General features: G+C 41.2%; 1 protein-coding gene across 1 annotated transcript in view; it reads left to right on the top strand.

Moving 5' to 3' along the window:
* The window catches only part of LOC308299197 (mediator of RNA polymerase II transcription subunit 13-like), a gene marked incomplete at both ends in the record, with an annotated part of 185,741 nt that overhangs the window by 21,702 nt on the left and 147,282 nt on the right, over positions 1 to 16,757 (top strand). The window contains one exon of the mRNA XM_080742915.1: positions 9,302 to 9,539. Within this exon, the coding sequence (XP_080599041.1) occupies positions 9,302 to 9,539 (238 nt within the window). The remainder of the gene's footprint in view (positions 1 to 9,301; positions 9,540 to 16,757) is intronic.

The following is a 16,757-nucleotide window of genomic DNA, read 5'->3' as shown; positions in this document are numbered from 1 at the left end:
GAGTGTGATATTTCTTTTATGCAACAGTTCTACAACTAACTATTTATCAACGGGAGACAGTTTTATTCATTACTTTTTAATTTATTCAGCTCTGCCAGCAAATATAATTCCTTCAGCACTCTTTTGACAAAAATGTTGCTAAGCAACATATAGGCTAATTTAGGGGTACATACTACTAGCTAACTAGCTACAGTAGAACATTCCATTGTGCAAATGACTTAACCAGAACTGTTTTAGCATACAGTATATTTACGTGGCGGAGGTGGCTGAGTTTGTAGAGATGCCGCTTGGGAATCGAATGGTTGCCGGTTTGATGTCTGATGTACTTGTCAAAGAGTACTGCCAACAGCTCCCATTTGTGCGTTCACGAGAGCCAGCCGAGCAGTCATCAGCTGGGTGAAGCTGTAAAAGCAATTCCCTTTCCCCCAGGCACCATACATTTTTCAGGTCCCCTGTTCCTCCTTTTCCTTTGTAATGTACAAGACAAATGTGCCTGTATGGGGCAAAATGTCTCTCTCCTCCTATCCACCGCTGATTCAGCAACAAAAGAGACCCTTGGTGGCGGTTGTGACATTGACACGGAGTGACTGGGCAGCACAAACAGATGTCTTCCCCTTTGCTTTGGGAGAAATCGCATCCTTGACCTCGTCATGGCTAATTTTAGAGTCAGGCTTATCGATGTGCCAATGTTTATATCTCCCATTACGCACACTATCATTACAGGAGGGATGCGCTTGTAATTACAGAGTGCATTTTCCCTGGGTCCGTTCCAACGGGCCATGTACAGTACGTACATAATCACAGATACACACATACACGGACTTGCATTATATGGTGCTGCATTGTATATGCGCATGCGTTCACTACGTTTTATGCATGCGTACTACTCACACATGCACACACGCTTGCGTACGTTCATAAATGCCGAGGACACAGCTCTTGGAACACAGAGCATACGCTCGCAGATACACACAGATACACACTCATATGCGGTAAAATACTTGGTGTTAATTTAACTCTGACTGAATGGAGTTGGTTCCATTTGTACACTCTTAGGAGTTAAATGAACGCCAGGATTTTAATGTGTAGCAGCTGCAGGAGGCTACATCCTCCCCCTCAGTCGCATGGTCACATGTTGGCAGGAGTTTGGGTCCTGGCTTGGACATGCCCCACTCACACACACACGCACGCACGCACGCACGCATGCATGCACGCACGCACGCACGCACAGATACACACAGACACACACAGACACACACAGACACACAGAGCTAAGCACATTCCCTCATCAAGCCCACGGAACTTCCATTTCTTCACCACAAAAGACACATCTATTTTTCTACAAGGTGCCCCTGATGCCTGTCCACGCCTAACCTTGTTTTCCCACCCAGCTCCAATGGGACAGACAGTATTATTATCTCCACGTTGGTGTAGTGTGTGGCATGGGGCCAAGTCCAGAGTGCCAAGTGTGGCCCTCACAGCTGGGTGAACATGGGAGTGCGGCACTCCAAGAGAGGTCTCCCTTCAGCCTGCCAAATCATAAACGTATTCAACAATACTTTTGGGTGCTGCTCTGCTCCTCCTTGAGGCCCTTCCACACAGAGTCTGATGCAATGTTTTATTGGTCAGATGTTTTTCACACATAAAAAAAAAAGAAAAAGAACAGAACACACTGGATTTGATCTAAAGAAAACGAGGCACCGTCGCAGCCACTCATCAGACTGCAATTTTGGAGTAGGTTTGCAAGAGGTCATAGAGAAGTGTGTGCTCATTTTAAACTTTGATCGTCAGTTTTTATGTGCAAAAGAATCTGACTCCCCATGTTGTGAATATACAAAAAAATCACACCCGTGTGAAGTGGAGCTGTGTGTGTGTGTGTGTGTGTGTGTGTGTGTGTGTGTGTGTGTGTGTGTGTGTGTGTGTGAGGATCATGTGTACCGATGTTTGTGACATTTGAAGAAAATATGTAGGAAAAGGAGCAAAAAGTGTGTTTTGGAGAAAATTCAAGATGGCGGAAAATCTATCATGGCGCAAATGGGCGTGGCCTATATGGGGAGATGCGTCATGACCCAAGGAATCCAGGGAACAAATATTTTTAATTTTCCGACCTACGGTTCAAGAGTTACAGGCCAAAACGTAAAGTGGGGTGTTATGGCGCCACCATGCGGCCAAATGACACAATTATTTTTTATTTAATCCTTGAAACCATTATGAACCTCCTCTCCAAGTCTTGAAACTCTAGCCCCTATGGTTTGCGAGAGACAAATAATTGAATGTGAGTTTTTGCGATTGCCATTATAAGTCAATGGGGAAAATTAATTCACTAATAAATTAATATCAATTAAACTATTGAACCTTTCTCTTAGCAAGTTACTAGCCCACTATTCCCGAGTAAGCCGGTCGATTTGACATATGGCGCGAGTGTGTGGTGGCAAAACTGTGGGACTAGTAGCGTGCCGAAGTTTAGGAAGTTCAGGCTACATACAGACACACACACACACACAGACCCACACGGCCACGTATAGGGAGCCTGTGCTTCACACAGCTCCAAAAAACTCTCACGCTTTCTCTTTTTTTCTCTCTCTAAATGTTATTGGAGGAGAAAAATATCATACTAACTAGAAAATTTGCAATTTGTGAAATTGCGAGTGTGGTTGCCCGACCCGCCCCGGCGCGAGCGGCGGGGATGCGCCTCCGGGACCCCGAGGAAAACCCCGGGGCCCGAGGGAGAGGACTTCTGGACGGATACCGTCGGGGCCGTGCGACGCGCGCGATTCGAAAAGGTGCCGTTGGGATCCTGCGTTCTTGATGTAAGGATACGGTTTCTTGTTTTTAAGAAATAGGCTCCTCCCACGAGTTTCGCCAGGCGATTGCGTTGTTACGTCGCTCCCGATATTGTTTGTGTTTCGTTTTGAGAGGGTCGTTCCCCCTGAAAAAAAGCGTTTTGGCACAAAACGCTTACGTTTTGTGCGGTTGTGGCGCCCCCTATGGGTCGAAGTGGAAATGCTTTTGGGGATTCGTTGAGTATACCACCCGCGATTTGTGGTTTAAATTTGGTGTTGACTGGATGTTTTGTTTGTGATTTATGGCTATTTTTTGCAAAACGGGCCCCTCCCGCTAGCTTTGGAAGCCTGTTACGGGCGAACGGTAAGGACTATCGAAATATCGCTTGAATATATTCATCGCACGGGTCCAGAGATCTTGTGTACCGATTTTTTTTACATTTGGAGAAAATATGTAGGAAAGGAGCAAAAAGTGTGTTTTGAAGAAAATTAAAAATGGCGGAAAATCTATCCTGACGCAAATGGGCGTGGCCTATATGGGGAGATGCGTCATGACCCAAGGAAACCAGGGAAAAATAATTTTAATTTTCCGACCTACGGTTCAAGAGTTATAAGCCAAAACGTAAAGTGAGCTGTTATAGCGCCACCATGAGGCCAAATGATGTAATTATTTTTCAGTTAATCCTTGTATGCATTTTGAACCTCCTCTCCAAGTTCTGAAACTGTAGCCCCTATGGTTTGCGAGAGAAAAATAATTGAATGTGAGTTTTTGCGATTCCCATTATAAGTCAATGGGGAAAATTAATTCACTAATAAATTAATATCAATTAAACTATACAACTTTTCTCTTAGCAAAATGCAAGCACACGATTCCCGATGAAGCCGGTCGATTTGACATATGGCGCGAGTGTGTGGCGCAAAAACTGTGGGCGAAGAAAGCCGTCAAACTTTTGGTTACCCTAGTTAGTATAGGATAAAGTTTCCCTAGAACTATAGTGTGTTGCCCTGTTGGGCAACCACACTAATAATCATATGATTATTCAAAATCAAAAGTGAAATCTAATTATTCTAAGCATCCACCTGACTGATTGAATCACACAAACTGCAGACTATGATATATGGTACACAACTAAATTATATCATTCCATATCAGCTTGTCCATGTTGTCTCTATGCAGCACCCACAGGCACAGGAAATCATACAGTACATGCGAAGTATATGGCCTGCTGTTTTGCCATAATTGTGCATATTTCATTACATCAGACCATTAGCAACTGCTCCTCTTACTTGTTGACAGGCTATTGATAGAAATGAACTTTAACTGTACACGACTTAAACATTCTGTTCAACCAGATGGCAGGTTGTCTGGGAAATCTATCTGCTTGTCCTTGGTGTGAATTCGTATCTGTTTATATTACTCCTCCTGCGTTGGTGGAAGAGAGCATTGCCCTATTTACTAGCCCATCGATAGATTGAACAAATGTCCTGTTTGACAAGGTTGCATGGTGGCAATGTGTCTCCAAAGCAGGGACATGCTGGGCCCCTGATTCAGCCCGGGAAAAAGAGTTGGAGAGGCCCTCATTGCGCGCTATAGAGAGAGATCTCTCTATAGCGCTGCTGCTGCTGCTACTCAAAGATTTGCCATTTCAGATCATGACAAGTGACAAGCCAGTGGGCCAATTACTGTACATGATTTGTATTTCGTCGTTGTCGGGTGGAAACCTTGTATGTCCAAAACCGTTTGTTTTGTATTTATCATTTTAAAAATGATTTAAACTAGTGAAAACAGCCGATCTACAAGCACACAACGCCTCGCACTGTGTGCTTGTAGATCTGCTGTTTTCACTACTTTTGTGCGACGGCCTTGTATGACGAAGCAGGGCTTTGCGAAAAAATGTATACATTTGAAACTTGGAAATACAAGATTTCTGCCCGACAGTGACGATTTACTTTGTTGGCCGCCCAGCCCCCAAAATGGAATGATTTTTTTCCCCCTAATGGCCGGCCTGGACCGGCCGGGAATGAACCGGCCGTTCGGGAGTTGTCCCGCTTTTCCCAATGGCCAGCACGTCCCTGCTCCAAAGCCCACCCCCACTCCCACGACCCAGCCCCACACAGACCCTGATAGGCAACATGAACGCCTTTCATTCCATTAGATGAAATGGAGAAGATGTCAGTTGCTGGGCTGGGCTCCAGCCCATTGACCCTGGCATCGTTTCTCTTCCTTATTTCTCTCTTCTACATCTCCCTGTCTCTCTCTCACTATGGCTGGCCATGTCTATATTTCTGTCCCGTCTCTCTCTTTAGTTTAGCCCCTGTATTTTACTCATGGTCATCTTTTATGTCTGGCTCCCACTTGCCAATTTGTTCCTGTCTCTCTACCATACATAGCAGAATCCAGTGAAAGCAGCGGTTAAAGCTGCAATCCTGGACGTATCCGAATGAATGACATGTTATTTTAAGCAATGTGTATGGTAGAGCAGTGTTTCTCAATCTTTTTTGGCTTGAGTACCCCCTTTCCATGATCTCTGAATCCAAGTACCCCCTTTACCCGACAACAACATTTTGCTTATAAAACTTAAATTAAAATATAAATAAATAGTGGTAGATGATGCTATGATAACCCCCAATTCAAGAATATAAAATAAGAAATGGAGTGAAAGAGTTTCAAACGTTGCCTCCGTTTCTTGTTTTCAACACTGTGGTCATAACATTTCAGTCAAGTGTTCATTGCAATAACTTCCAAACAACTTTAAAACACATCCCAGTTGCCTGGTACGTGGTACCATGTCACTTGGGTTAACAACTCAGGCTCATATCAAGTTCCTCCATGTGTCTTCATTAAACATAACAAGTACATGTTTTTTCTCCTCCTAATTCAATTGTAGTTAATTATTTAACGATGAACAAGCATTTGAGAAACACTGTGGTAGAGTATGTACAACGTATCTAGCACTACTGCAGTAGTTCCATTGAGAAATGTAGACCCTTTTTCCAGGTAGGACACCTACTGGTTGACAAGTAGTACAGCCCAAAGCTCATAAGCCCAATTTTTCTCCTAGCCAAGCAGGGATTTCCTCTTGGGTGAGAGATAGATTTTTGAATGTTTGAATCCCGGGTGTTACAGCTGCAGTCTCTCAGTCAGGAGAGGACATTATTACGGATTGTGGCTTTTAAACAGGGTTAATAGCAACATGGTGGAGAGACGGTAAATGTGATCACGTTCTATTCACACACAGCTCCTTGCCATGTAAACAGGAAGCTGGTGAAAGGATAACATAATTGAACAACCTCTGTGCAGTTATTGATTGAATTAGCATTGTGTTTAGTTCTGTTTCATGTGAAACACAATATCTAAGACTACACCGCAAATACTGCAGGGTGCATCGTTGCCATGGTCAATAGGTGACTCTGATAATAAGGATGAAATCAAATTATGGCTCTAGTGTTTCATATGAAAGTGCATTTTAACAGAAATGCTAAGTAGTGAGCATCTTCTTCTGTGCCTTTTCACATGGAATATACATTTCTATGCTTGGAGTAATAATTGTCACAGCACCTTTGGTCTGGCCTACTGGGCCTGTGTTGTGGGTCTGTGTATTACAGGGTTCCCCAATTAGTTTTCCCCAAGGGCCGAATTATGTCTAGGGTAACAAGCCGAGGGCCACAACATTGCAGGGGGCGACGGTGGCGTTCCCGCTACTCCAGTGACAGTTCGGATATCGTCGTTGTCGGGTGAAAATCTTGTATGACCAAAACCGTTCGTTTTGCATTTTATCATTTTAAAAATGATTTAAACTAGTGAAAACAGCCGATCTACAAGCACACGTTGTGTGCTTGTAGATCTGCTGTTTTCACTACTTTTGTGCGACGGCCTTGTTTGATGAAGCAGGGCTTTACCTTGCGAAAGAACTACACATTTTGAGATACGTGTTTTCCACCCGACAATGACGATATACTAGTGTTGTTGCTGCTCTTATACCACCATTATTACTGGGGTTGGTGGGGGCCTGACAGTAGCCCCCCGCGGGCCGCAAATGGCCCGCGGGCCGCCTATTGTGGAACCCTGGTGTATTGTGTATTCCCCTTTGTCTGTGTCACAGCTCCTGTAGGCTGGGCTGAAGAAAGGGCTTCAATTAGGTAGTGGTGTAAAGTATAACTAAGTACATTTATTGTACAAGTATTGTATAATTTCCAGGTATTTTTTACTTTACTTGAGTATTTCCAATTTCTGATACTTGTACTTTTACTCCACTACAATTATTTGAAAACTTTAGTTACTAGTTACTATTACAAAATATACATTATCCACTTCAGCTCTATATACATTTCGGCCATTTGAAAATAGCCGATTTAAAAGCTCACAACGCGTCGCATCGCAACGCAATGTGAGCTTGTAGAACTGCTAATTTCGATTTTCTTTTATACATTTGAAATCTTGTGAAATGGGACATTCTGCATAATGAGTACTTGTAACTTTTTGTACTTGTAATGGTACGGTCACACCAAAGTACCTATGAGAGTGGATTCACTCACTCCCCCCATGGCCTTGGGGGCGTGGTGTCATGGTGGCGTAATAGTGAGTTGTAGCGGCATTCTGGCATGCGCCGCCCTCCCTGCGTTCAATGCCTCATTGGCGGATGCGCCGTCTCAAGCGGACTTGAGCCACGTGAGACACCACCGAGCCTGCTAAAGTGAGCGAGTCGCCGTGTCGAGCCTGGGCAGACAGGGATCTCCAGCACTCTCGATCTTCTGCTGTGCAAAGCAGGGTTTAGAAGCTGCAGCCAGTCAGTCCATTCCTAAGTCCACTGACTTAAATTGCATAACTGTTAAACCTGTCTGACATGAATAAATATATTTAAAAAATAAAAAAAGAATTAACCCTCATAATGATGTGCTCACAGAACACTATGTAGTAATTATTTATCAAAATCATTAGAAAACACCAGTACCTCAGCAAAATAATGTGAACTTAGGTGTTAGAGTTAGGGGGCTTTTCTTTTTTGGTGGGATTCATTTCACTGGCCCAAGGGGCAAGTGGAATCCTTGACGGACACCAATAGCTATTTTAAAGGGTTCTCCCATGCTGTTGTTTATAAGAACTGCGCTGCTTGAGCTTGTGTGTAAACTAAAGCGCTTGAATGACCTGTATAAGGTTATTGTCGGAGAACCTGCCACAACCCTTCATGCCAATTGTAAAACAAAAGAGTGAGTGCTGGCCATTCTAACCCTGTCTCTCCCTCAGATGACAGCATCCTTTTGGTTCTCCTCAGTTTGGTTTTAGTTATATTGACACACTCTACAACACCCCCCACTACATTGATCACACATCCATACATTGCTGACACCATTGCTCCTACACCCCATACTCTCTGAATGTTTAATTTGCTTATTTAAGTTATTGTTATTTATGCACTACTTTACTGCGTCCTCCCCAATTTGTCATGGCTCTACGGGCCCGGTTGTGACACTATTATGCCAATGTCATAATTCTAAGGCATGATGAAAGAAACGATAGTATTGTCTCATTCTAACACACTGAAATGCAATTCAAAGAAATCATATCATCTGACAAATCATGCAAAAATAGAGATATCTTGCCAGCATTAAGCTCAGCTGAGTGGATATTTTTTGTGTCTGAAGAACAACTTTGGAAATAAGATGACTAAACAATTCTGTGAACTGAATGGATCACTGAACTCAATCAATTCTTTATACAAGGATAACTTGGCAAAATGGAAACTCACAAATATAATTTAAAAAGGGAAGTAGTATTCGAAAGGCATAATCTCCGCGAATAATGCAAGTAAGAAATACTTTCAACCCATTTAGAACGGCACATTATTGTGTAATGTGTATCATTATTTTAGGCTTTAACTATTGAAAAACAGCAGATTTACAAGCTCACAGCGTGGCACCGCGTGCCGCGCTGCGAGCTTGTAGATCTGCTATTTTTGATTTGAATTTTGACCCCGCTCTGTGTCTTTTGAATCCTTTTAAGATTTTTTTGAAAAACCTATGTTTCTATGTCAGCAATCTGGCTATAGCCATCGTCAAAGAAAAGGTCCTTTTCACTTAACTGGAGCTCAGTTAGTCTGTTCTTGAGAGACTATTATGTCAGTGGTTCTCAAACTTTTTCATGTGAAGGACCCCCAAAATGATATTTATTTGGCCACGGACCCCCATCTCAAAATATCTAGTTCCAGGGACCACCCAGAAGCAAAATTTGAGTTACAAACGTTCGCTTTGAAATACATATTTTCAAAGATTTGCACACATTTTCACGACTTTTTTCAAAAATAGCAGATCTACAAGCTCGCAGCGCGGCACTCGGTGCCGCGCTGTGAGCTTGTATATCTGCTATTTTTCACTGGTTAAAGCATTCAATAATTCTAGGCCTAAATGGGTTAAGGCATCGCCTTCTTCTGGGTAATCCTGCAGGCTGTAAAAAAAGGCTCAGATCATAATGTGGATTATCCTAATCATCTTCTCCTCTTCTCTCTCTCTCTCTCTTCCAGGCGGAGTTGACGGGCATTAAGTGGCGATGCTACAGCTTCCGCGGCGGGGGAGAGTACGGGCCGGTGATCTCGGCACCGGCCCAGGACGACCCGGTGCTGCGTAGCTTCATGCGCTGCATCCAGGCCAACCTGCTGTGCGTGTGGCGCCGCAAGGTCAAGCCCGACGCCAAGGAGCTCTGGATCTTCTGGTGGGGCGAGGAGCCCAACCTCTCCGATGTCATTCATCACGAGCTGGAAGGTAAGCGAGACAGAGAGAGAGAGAGAGAGAGAGAGAGAGAGAGAGAGAGAGAGAGAGAGAGAGAGAGAGAGAGAGAGAGAGATGAATGGGATTCTGCATTGTCTGGATTTCTGCTAATCCATACATGGGCAACTGGAGGCCCGGGGGCCACATGCGGCCCCCACCTTCAGTTGGTGCGGCCCGCTGGTCAATATTGGCATACTGTTATATCATTGATTTCAGCTGTTATAAACATGACTCACTTTAATTACTTCAGTCTATATTAGTAGCTTAATGAATTAGCACTAGTCTTTTTTTAATTTAATATCAATTGCATTTGATCAGGATTCCAATTCAGGATTCCAATTAAAAAATAGCCGATCTACAAGCTCAAAACGCTTTTGAGCTTGTAGATCGGCATTTTTTTTTGTTGCTATTTTTGACTGTATGCGTTGTGGCCCTCTGGAGTGAATGTGAAAATATAGTGGCCCCCTCCATCATCAAAGTTGCCCACCCCTGTGCTAATCTGTACATGCAGAACAGTGATGTGTTTTACAATAGAGGATATCATTTACGTAATCGTTTTTTTGTATGAGATTGATTATTTAAGTCCGTAGACTAGGGATGGCTTGTTGGGGCTTCTGTTCCCCAGGTGTAGAACTGAGTAATGTGAGGTGTGTGTGTGTAGTCTAGTTTTGTTTTATGGTGGGATTAGGGATGGGACGATATGAAAATTTCATATCAGGATTATTGTGACAAATGAAATCGCGATTTATGATATCATCACGATAATCAAAATCCATTATCCTGGGGCGGAACATTTGCCAAAAAATAGCCGATCTACAAGCTCAAAACGCGTCACAACGTGACGCGTTTTGAGCTTGTAGATCTGCTATATGTATGCTATATATATGTTTTGGCAAAGACATTTGATAAAGTGAAAAAAGACTGTATCATGTACGTATATTATAAGTACCTTTTACCAATTATTGAGGTTTTAAGTGGTACCGGATATGCAGCACGGCAAATAAAATGTGAATTGATCCCAGTGCATGACAGAGGACGATATCACGATAAATTAAATCTCCACGATACGATTATCGTGAGTGTTTTTTATGACTATAAACGATAATATCGCATATCGTCCCATCCCTAGGTGGAATGTCTAAACGAGTTCAGTGGGGAGTCCAGTCATGGTGTTATTAATTTAACTCTGGAAGTGTCAAGAATTATTGGAATTTTATTTGTTATTTGTATTGTTGGGCCTGCTGAGCATCAAAATATTTTTTTTTTTAGTTTTTCTCCAGTGTTTTTAAAGCCTGAAATAATAATACTTGTGTAGTTGCGTGCCGGTGTCGTGCCCTGACAATTAGTCTACAGGCGAGTTGTATTGTTTGTGAGCTTGTAGATTTCACATTTTGGCACACGAAACCGGCACAGGCACGCAGCGTTGTACAGTATAAATTAAACATGAATTTGAGTTGTGCAATAAATAACTAAGTATTTGAGTAATTCCAATTTCCAATACTTTTACTTCTACTTCCACTACATCTCAGAGGCTTTTACTTTATTTACTAGTTACTTAGTCATTTTACAGTAGATTATTATTTCAAAAACATTATTTATACATTATCTACTTCAGCCCTATATACTGTATATTTTGGCCATTTGAAAATAGCTAATCTCACAATGCATTGTGAGCTTGCGGCTATTAAGCCGCTATTTTCAAAAGATTTTTTTGAAAACATGAAATGGCACATTCTGCATAATTAGTACTGAACTACTCCTTTAAGTACATTTTCATGCCAATACCATTGCACTTTCACTCAAGTAAATTCGGAATTATGGATTCTTGTAACATACATTGCAGTGTTGATACTTTTACTCAAGTACTGGATGCACACCGTTAACACAGGTTTTCACTGTATATTGCAATGTAGTGTCAAACTTGTGCATTTTAGATATGAACAGTGCTGTGATCTAGCATCGTTTCATGTAGAGCAACATCCATTCGATCGTGTAGTATTGTGTTGTTTTGATCTTTTATCTGAGCGATGTTGTGTTTCAGTTCTAATGCCTCATTCACACTACAGATATATAGTTGAACGTTTTGCTTGGTGTAATCTCAATGGAAACCAGCTTTAAAGGCTGGATTCCAAGGACAGCCGACATGCCCAGCCTTTAAAGCTGGTTTCCATTGAGATTACATTGAATTACCAAGCAAAACGTTCAACTATATATCTGTAGTGTGAATGAGGCATTATACTGCTTCACGACAATCGCTGCAGTGAAGCTGCTGTTTTCACTCACTAATTCATAAATTAATCCATCCACTCACTCACAGCAGTTTTGCTCTGCGTTTGTACTACAGTATGTGTGAATGTGTGTATGTGTATCTACGGTATATATTAGAGTATGTGTGTCTTACCCTGAGATATCTCACCTGAAAGAGTGCCACTGTCAGCAGTATTATCCCTATTTATAGAAACATTTGCATTATCTTGCTGCACATGTGCAGAGAACCCCAGTTTATTGACTCTGCCTGCAAGCGAGGGTGTGTTAGAAACAAGAGGACAGGGATTGACTTATACACTAGGGATGGGTAGCGATACACAATATTATCGTTTATGGTGATAAAAAACTCTCACGATAATCGCATCGTGGAGATTTAATTTATCGTGATATCGTCCTCCGTCATGCACTGGGATCAATTCACCTTTTATTTGCCAAGCTGCATATCCGGTACCGTTTAAACCCTCTTGGTAAGGGTACTTATAATATACGTACTTGATACAGTCTTTTTTCACCCTCTATCAAATTTCTTTGCCAAAAAATAGCCGATATACAAGCTCACAACCTTGTGTGTGAGCTTGTAGATCGGCTATTTTTTGGCAAATGTTTCGCCCCAGGATAATGGATTTTGATTATCGCGATAATATCGTAAATCGCGATTTATTTTGTCACAATAATCGTGATATCATATTTTCATATCGTCCCATCGCTATTATACACTGGCTTGTAACCGTTTAGAGGAGAGAACTATGATAGGTGGATGAAACAATGTGAACAAGTTCACTTTTCATTGACCTATTAAAGATATCCTGAATGTCAAACGGGGCACGCAATGTTTAAGAACTCCTTTGACTGTGTAAATGCTCTTTGTAAAGCTGTGTTAAGCACGTGGTTAAGGTATTATAGTCACAAAATAAAATAAATGTGAAAGTACACTAAAGCTATATAAAGTCTAATCAAATTATACCATGTATCGTAAAAGACCCGAGGTAGGAAATAAAAAGATAATATATCATAAAATATGTAAAACAAAGATATTACTGGCAGAATGGTGGGGGGGGAGGACACACAGCCTAAATCATTAAAAATATAAACGGTTACAAAAACAGCTCTCATGTACAGGTGTGATATAAAAAGTGCTTTAATAGATTATAGCGAATTGGCTCTCCTGAGCTCTGCTGGCAGGCTATTCCAAAGCCTCAGAGCCCTGACTGCAATTGCCCGGTCACCACTTTGTAATAAGCCTGAGTCCTTGGAACAACTAAAGAGGCTGCGCCAGAGAGGACCCCAGACTGTGTTGTGGCTCATATGGGTATGTTAACGGCTCTGATATGTAAGTGGGGGCTAAACGCTGCAGTACCCTAAAGGTTAAGAGTTGAGAGTAACATTTTGAAATCCACTCTACAACTAGAAAATGTGCTCAGTAGAGCAGGTCTTTTTCACCAAAGTGGCAATTTGTCTATAAGGTGCTTCAGGTGCCAGATCCCCTTTTGGCCAATATAATGTCATGATACATTGGTCTACACATGGAGTGCTGACACTGAGAGTGGCCTGAGAGATGACTAACGTCGTAGGCTGGCCACGTAAAGTACGAGATCCACATTGGAGCTACGCTGTTTCCATGTGCATCCCGAGATCGCGATTACATTTTTGAGCGGTGGTAAACCGCTCCATAGAGTGACTGTGTGTGTGTGTGTGTCTGTAGCCTGTACTCCTCAGCGTTTTGCAATAGCAATGTGTGTGTGTGTCTGTAGCCTGTAGCCTGTACTCCTCAGTGTTTTGTCATAGCAATGTGTGTGTGTGTCTGTAGCCTGTACTCCTCAGCGTTTTGCCATAACAATGTGTGTGTGGGTGTGTGTGTCTGTAGCCTGTACATCCTAGACTTATATCCTAGTCTGAAGACGTTATGCAAGCACGACCACCGCTCACTTCACATTGGGTGTGATTTTTACACTAGCTGTAACTGGGAGAGGGAATACTGCATGAGCAGGGGGGAATTCCATTAAAAACAAACAAAAACAAATCACAGATGACTCTTAATACGTATCTATTTATTTATTTTAAATTCGTATTAACTTGAAAAAACTAAATAACTATTTATACATTTTTAGTAGTGCCCAACATTACAGTTATTTTAAAACAGCTGCCTTCGAGATGACCTGTTAGTCCTCATCATAGCCAGATCATGGGTCAAGTAAACAGGGGCGAGTGCAGCCTGTCCATGAACTAACTTGTCATGGCCTGTATGACTCATTAAAGAGTTTAAAAGTGTTATTTTCTTTGCACAGACTGGAGGATGTAGTTGCTGCTATAACTGGTGCCATCAGGCCAGAAGGCAAGCCGACTAGCACTACATTCATATTTTCCAAATAAAGGCAACACAACAAAACATCACAGTAGGCTACCTGCTTACAAAAAGAACTTGCTGTTAGTTCTCATCATCTTAATGGTGTGACATTGTGTCAAGCAGGATGTGGGTGGTGGGTGGTTGATTTCCAATGGTTACTGTAGGATCAACTATTTAAAGATTCTTCTTAATCATAGTTGCAGTGTGTTGTAAACAGAAATATTGCAGCTTGAAACGTGATTGAATGTACTGTAGCAAATAGCAATGCTGGGCTTTTGTGAATTGATAAATAAGAGATGTGTGCATTAGACAGGTCTGCAAAACATACAGTATTTCACGTTTGTTTTGTTTTCCTATACACAGCAGATTGAACATAATGAAAGTAGTAAAGCTGTGATGTGTGCACTATGCAGCTGATCCAAATTGCAACATTTTAATTGATGTGGGAGAACACAGCTGGAGCTGTTATCTGACACATGCTATATGCATAAATTAATGGTGGTTGTGAGATACCGGTATATGTAAATGATAAATTCAGTATTTTATCATTGAAATCCTGAGCAGAGAGCACTCTAGCACTCTCAGAGCGTATTTCCAAACATACCCCTAGATTTTGAGGCACCCAATTTAAACAATGTGTAGCCACTGCTTCAAGCTGCTTATTATCAGATGGCAACATAGTGTTTTCATTATAATTTGAATTATACCTTGAAAATACCTGCAAATTTTAAATAGTGATGCACTTCCACCTTCCCGTAATCATTTGACAGGGTGAAAATATCATAAACCTGCGTCCATGAATTCAGATTTAAACCAGATAAAATATGGTAACTGTGCTAGTAGTCAAGGACATGAGGTATGTGTAATAATAATTGTAAACCACCCAGAATTATTCCGGAGATTTTCCCCCTGACCCCAATCTGCCAGAATTTCTTCCTTAGTTACCAATGCGACCCACAGGTTACAAATTGACCTGTGCATCACAGCCATTCAGTAGTTGAAAGTCAGTCCATTGATATCCTACTGTATATGCAGGAAAAAATCAATCGATTCTCATTTATCCCCCCAAAAATGTATTAGATATTATTTATTAGATGTTATGATTTTTATTTTATTTTATGGTTTTACTTTTTAATTATTATTTTTTTTAAAGATTTTTTAAATGATTCTTTTTATTACATTTTTTTTTATTAGATATTATGTTGTGTTTGTACAGTTAAGTTAAAAGAATTTGTGCAAGCATGAATAAATCAGACATGTTGTCTTGGATTTACCTTTGTGTGTTTACATAATTGCTGCAATAAGTCGATAAAACCTTTACAATTATAAAAGCTATGTAAATGTACTCTGCTTTCATGCCAGCAGACCGGAGTAGATCGAGAATAAATCGAGAATCGTTTTTAAATTGGAAAATAATCGTTTCTGAATCGAATCGTTTGGATTTGAAAGAATCGAAAATAAATCGAATCGAGACCCCAAGAATTGATTCTGAATCGAACTGTGGGATACCCAAAGATTCGCAGCCCTACTGTATATTGTATAATCCTTGCCTGTAAGTGTACATTTTAGGAGTTAAATTAAAAAACTGCTCACTTATAGTGAGCTCTGTCAGGCCGTCCATCCTCATCCATTTTATCAGTGGGTTGATCTGAACTTGCACATGAGCATTGACCATTGGCATACCGGTATACAGGAAGGATCTTGGGTCCCATATCCTAGGATGGCATTGCCATGGTTCTCTGGGATCTGTTGTTGCGGTCATAGTCGTGGTGTATGGTGGATGGAAATGCGAATATGGACTTGTTTAAATATTATTTTGGGGAAAAATGTTTGCCAACAAGGATTGCAGTTCACTATTACTAGATCCATATCTAATGGGATGAATAATTGCGGCAACAACTGGACAATCTCAAGATGAAATCTGATTTATGCAAATTTAATTTATTGTTATCTCCATTGTTATCAATTGTTATCACCATTCATTTAGTATGACCTGTGTGACATGTACAAATATTGCCTCTGTCAGTGTGGGTGGACTCTAGAGAAGAAATATCTTACAAGATAACAGATGCATGCGAGCACTACTTTTGCATACAATTATGATAATAATGGCTTCTTTACTATCCCCTGCAAAACCTCACAATTACACCTGCTGTTGCCATGTGCTCTGTCTGGAGTAATTACTATTAAGACCTGACAACTGCACTTTGGATGTGAAAGAGCATAGTGTTAATTAACATGAAGTGGCATCTCTTTCACATTAGCATGAGTGCGTAACAAAGACAATACGTTTATGCATTTTGTGAGGTGCCATGTATCCATGGCAGTGATGTAGGTGTTATGTTTAATGTATCATATTTGTAATTATTGTTACCTTACTAATTCTTTTGTGTAATGTTGAAGTGTTTTGAAGTAACTATTAACTGCTCCCCAATAGCAGTCCACTGCTCTTAGGATGAGTACTGTAATGAGTACTGTAATGTACTTGGCCATGAAACTGTCCCTTTCTCTCATGTTGCAATAGCTAACACCATAGAGTCCACTGGAGGATGAGGAAGCGTGTTCAACTTGTCAGATAAAGCGTGGGAGAAAATAAAATG

Source organism: Nannobrachium achirus, assembly GCF_963921795.1.
Source record: "Nannobrachium achirus genome assembly, chromosome: 15".
Taxonomy (NCBI): Eukaryota; Metazoa; Chordata; class Actinopteri; order Myctophiformes; family Myctophidae; genus Nannobrachium; species Nannobrachium achirus.
This window is presented reverse-complemented; position numbering and strand designations above follow the sequence as displayed.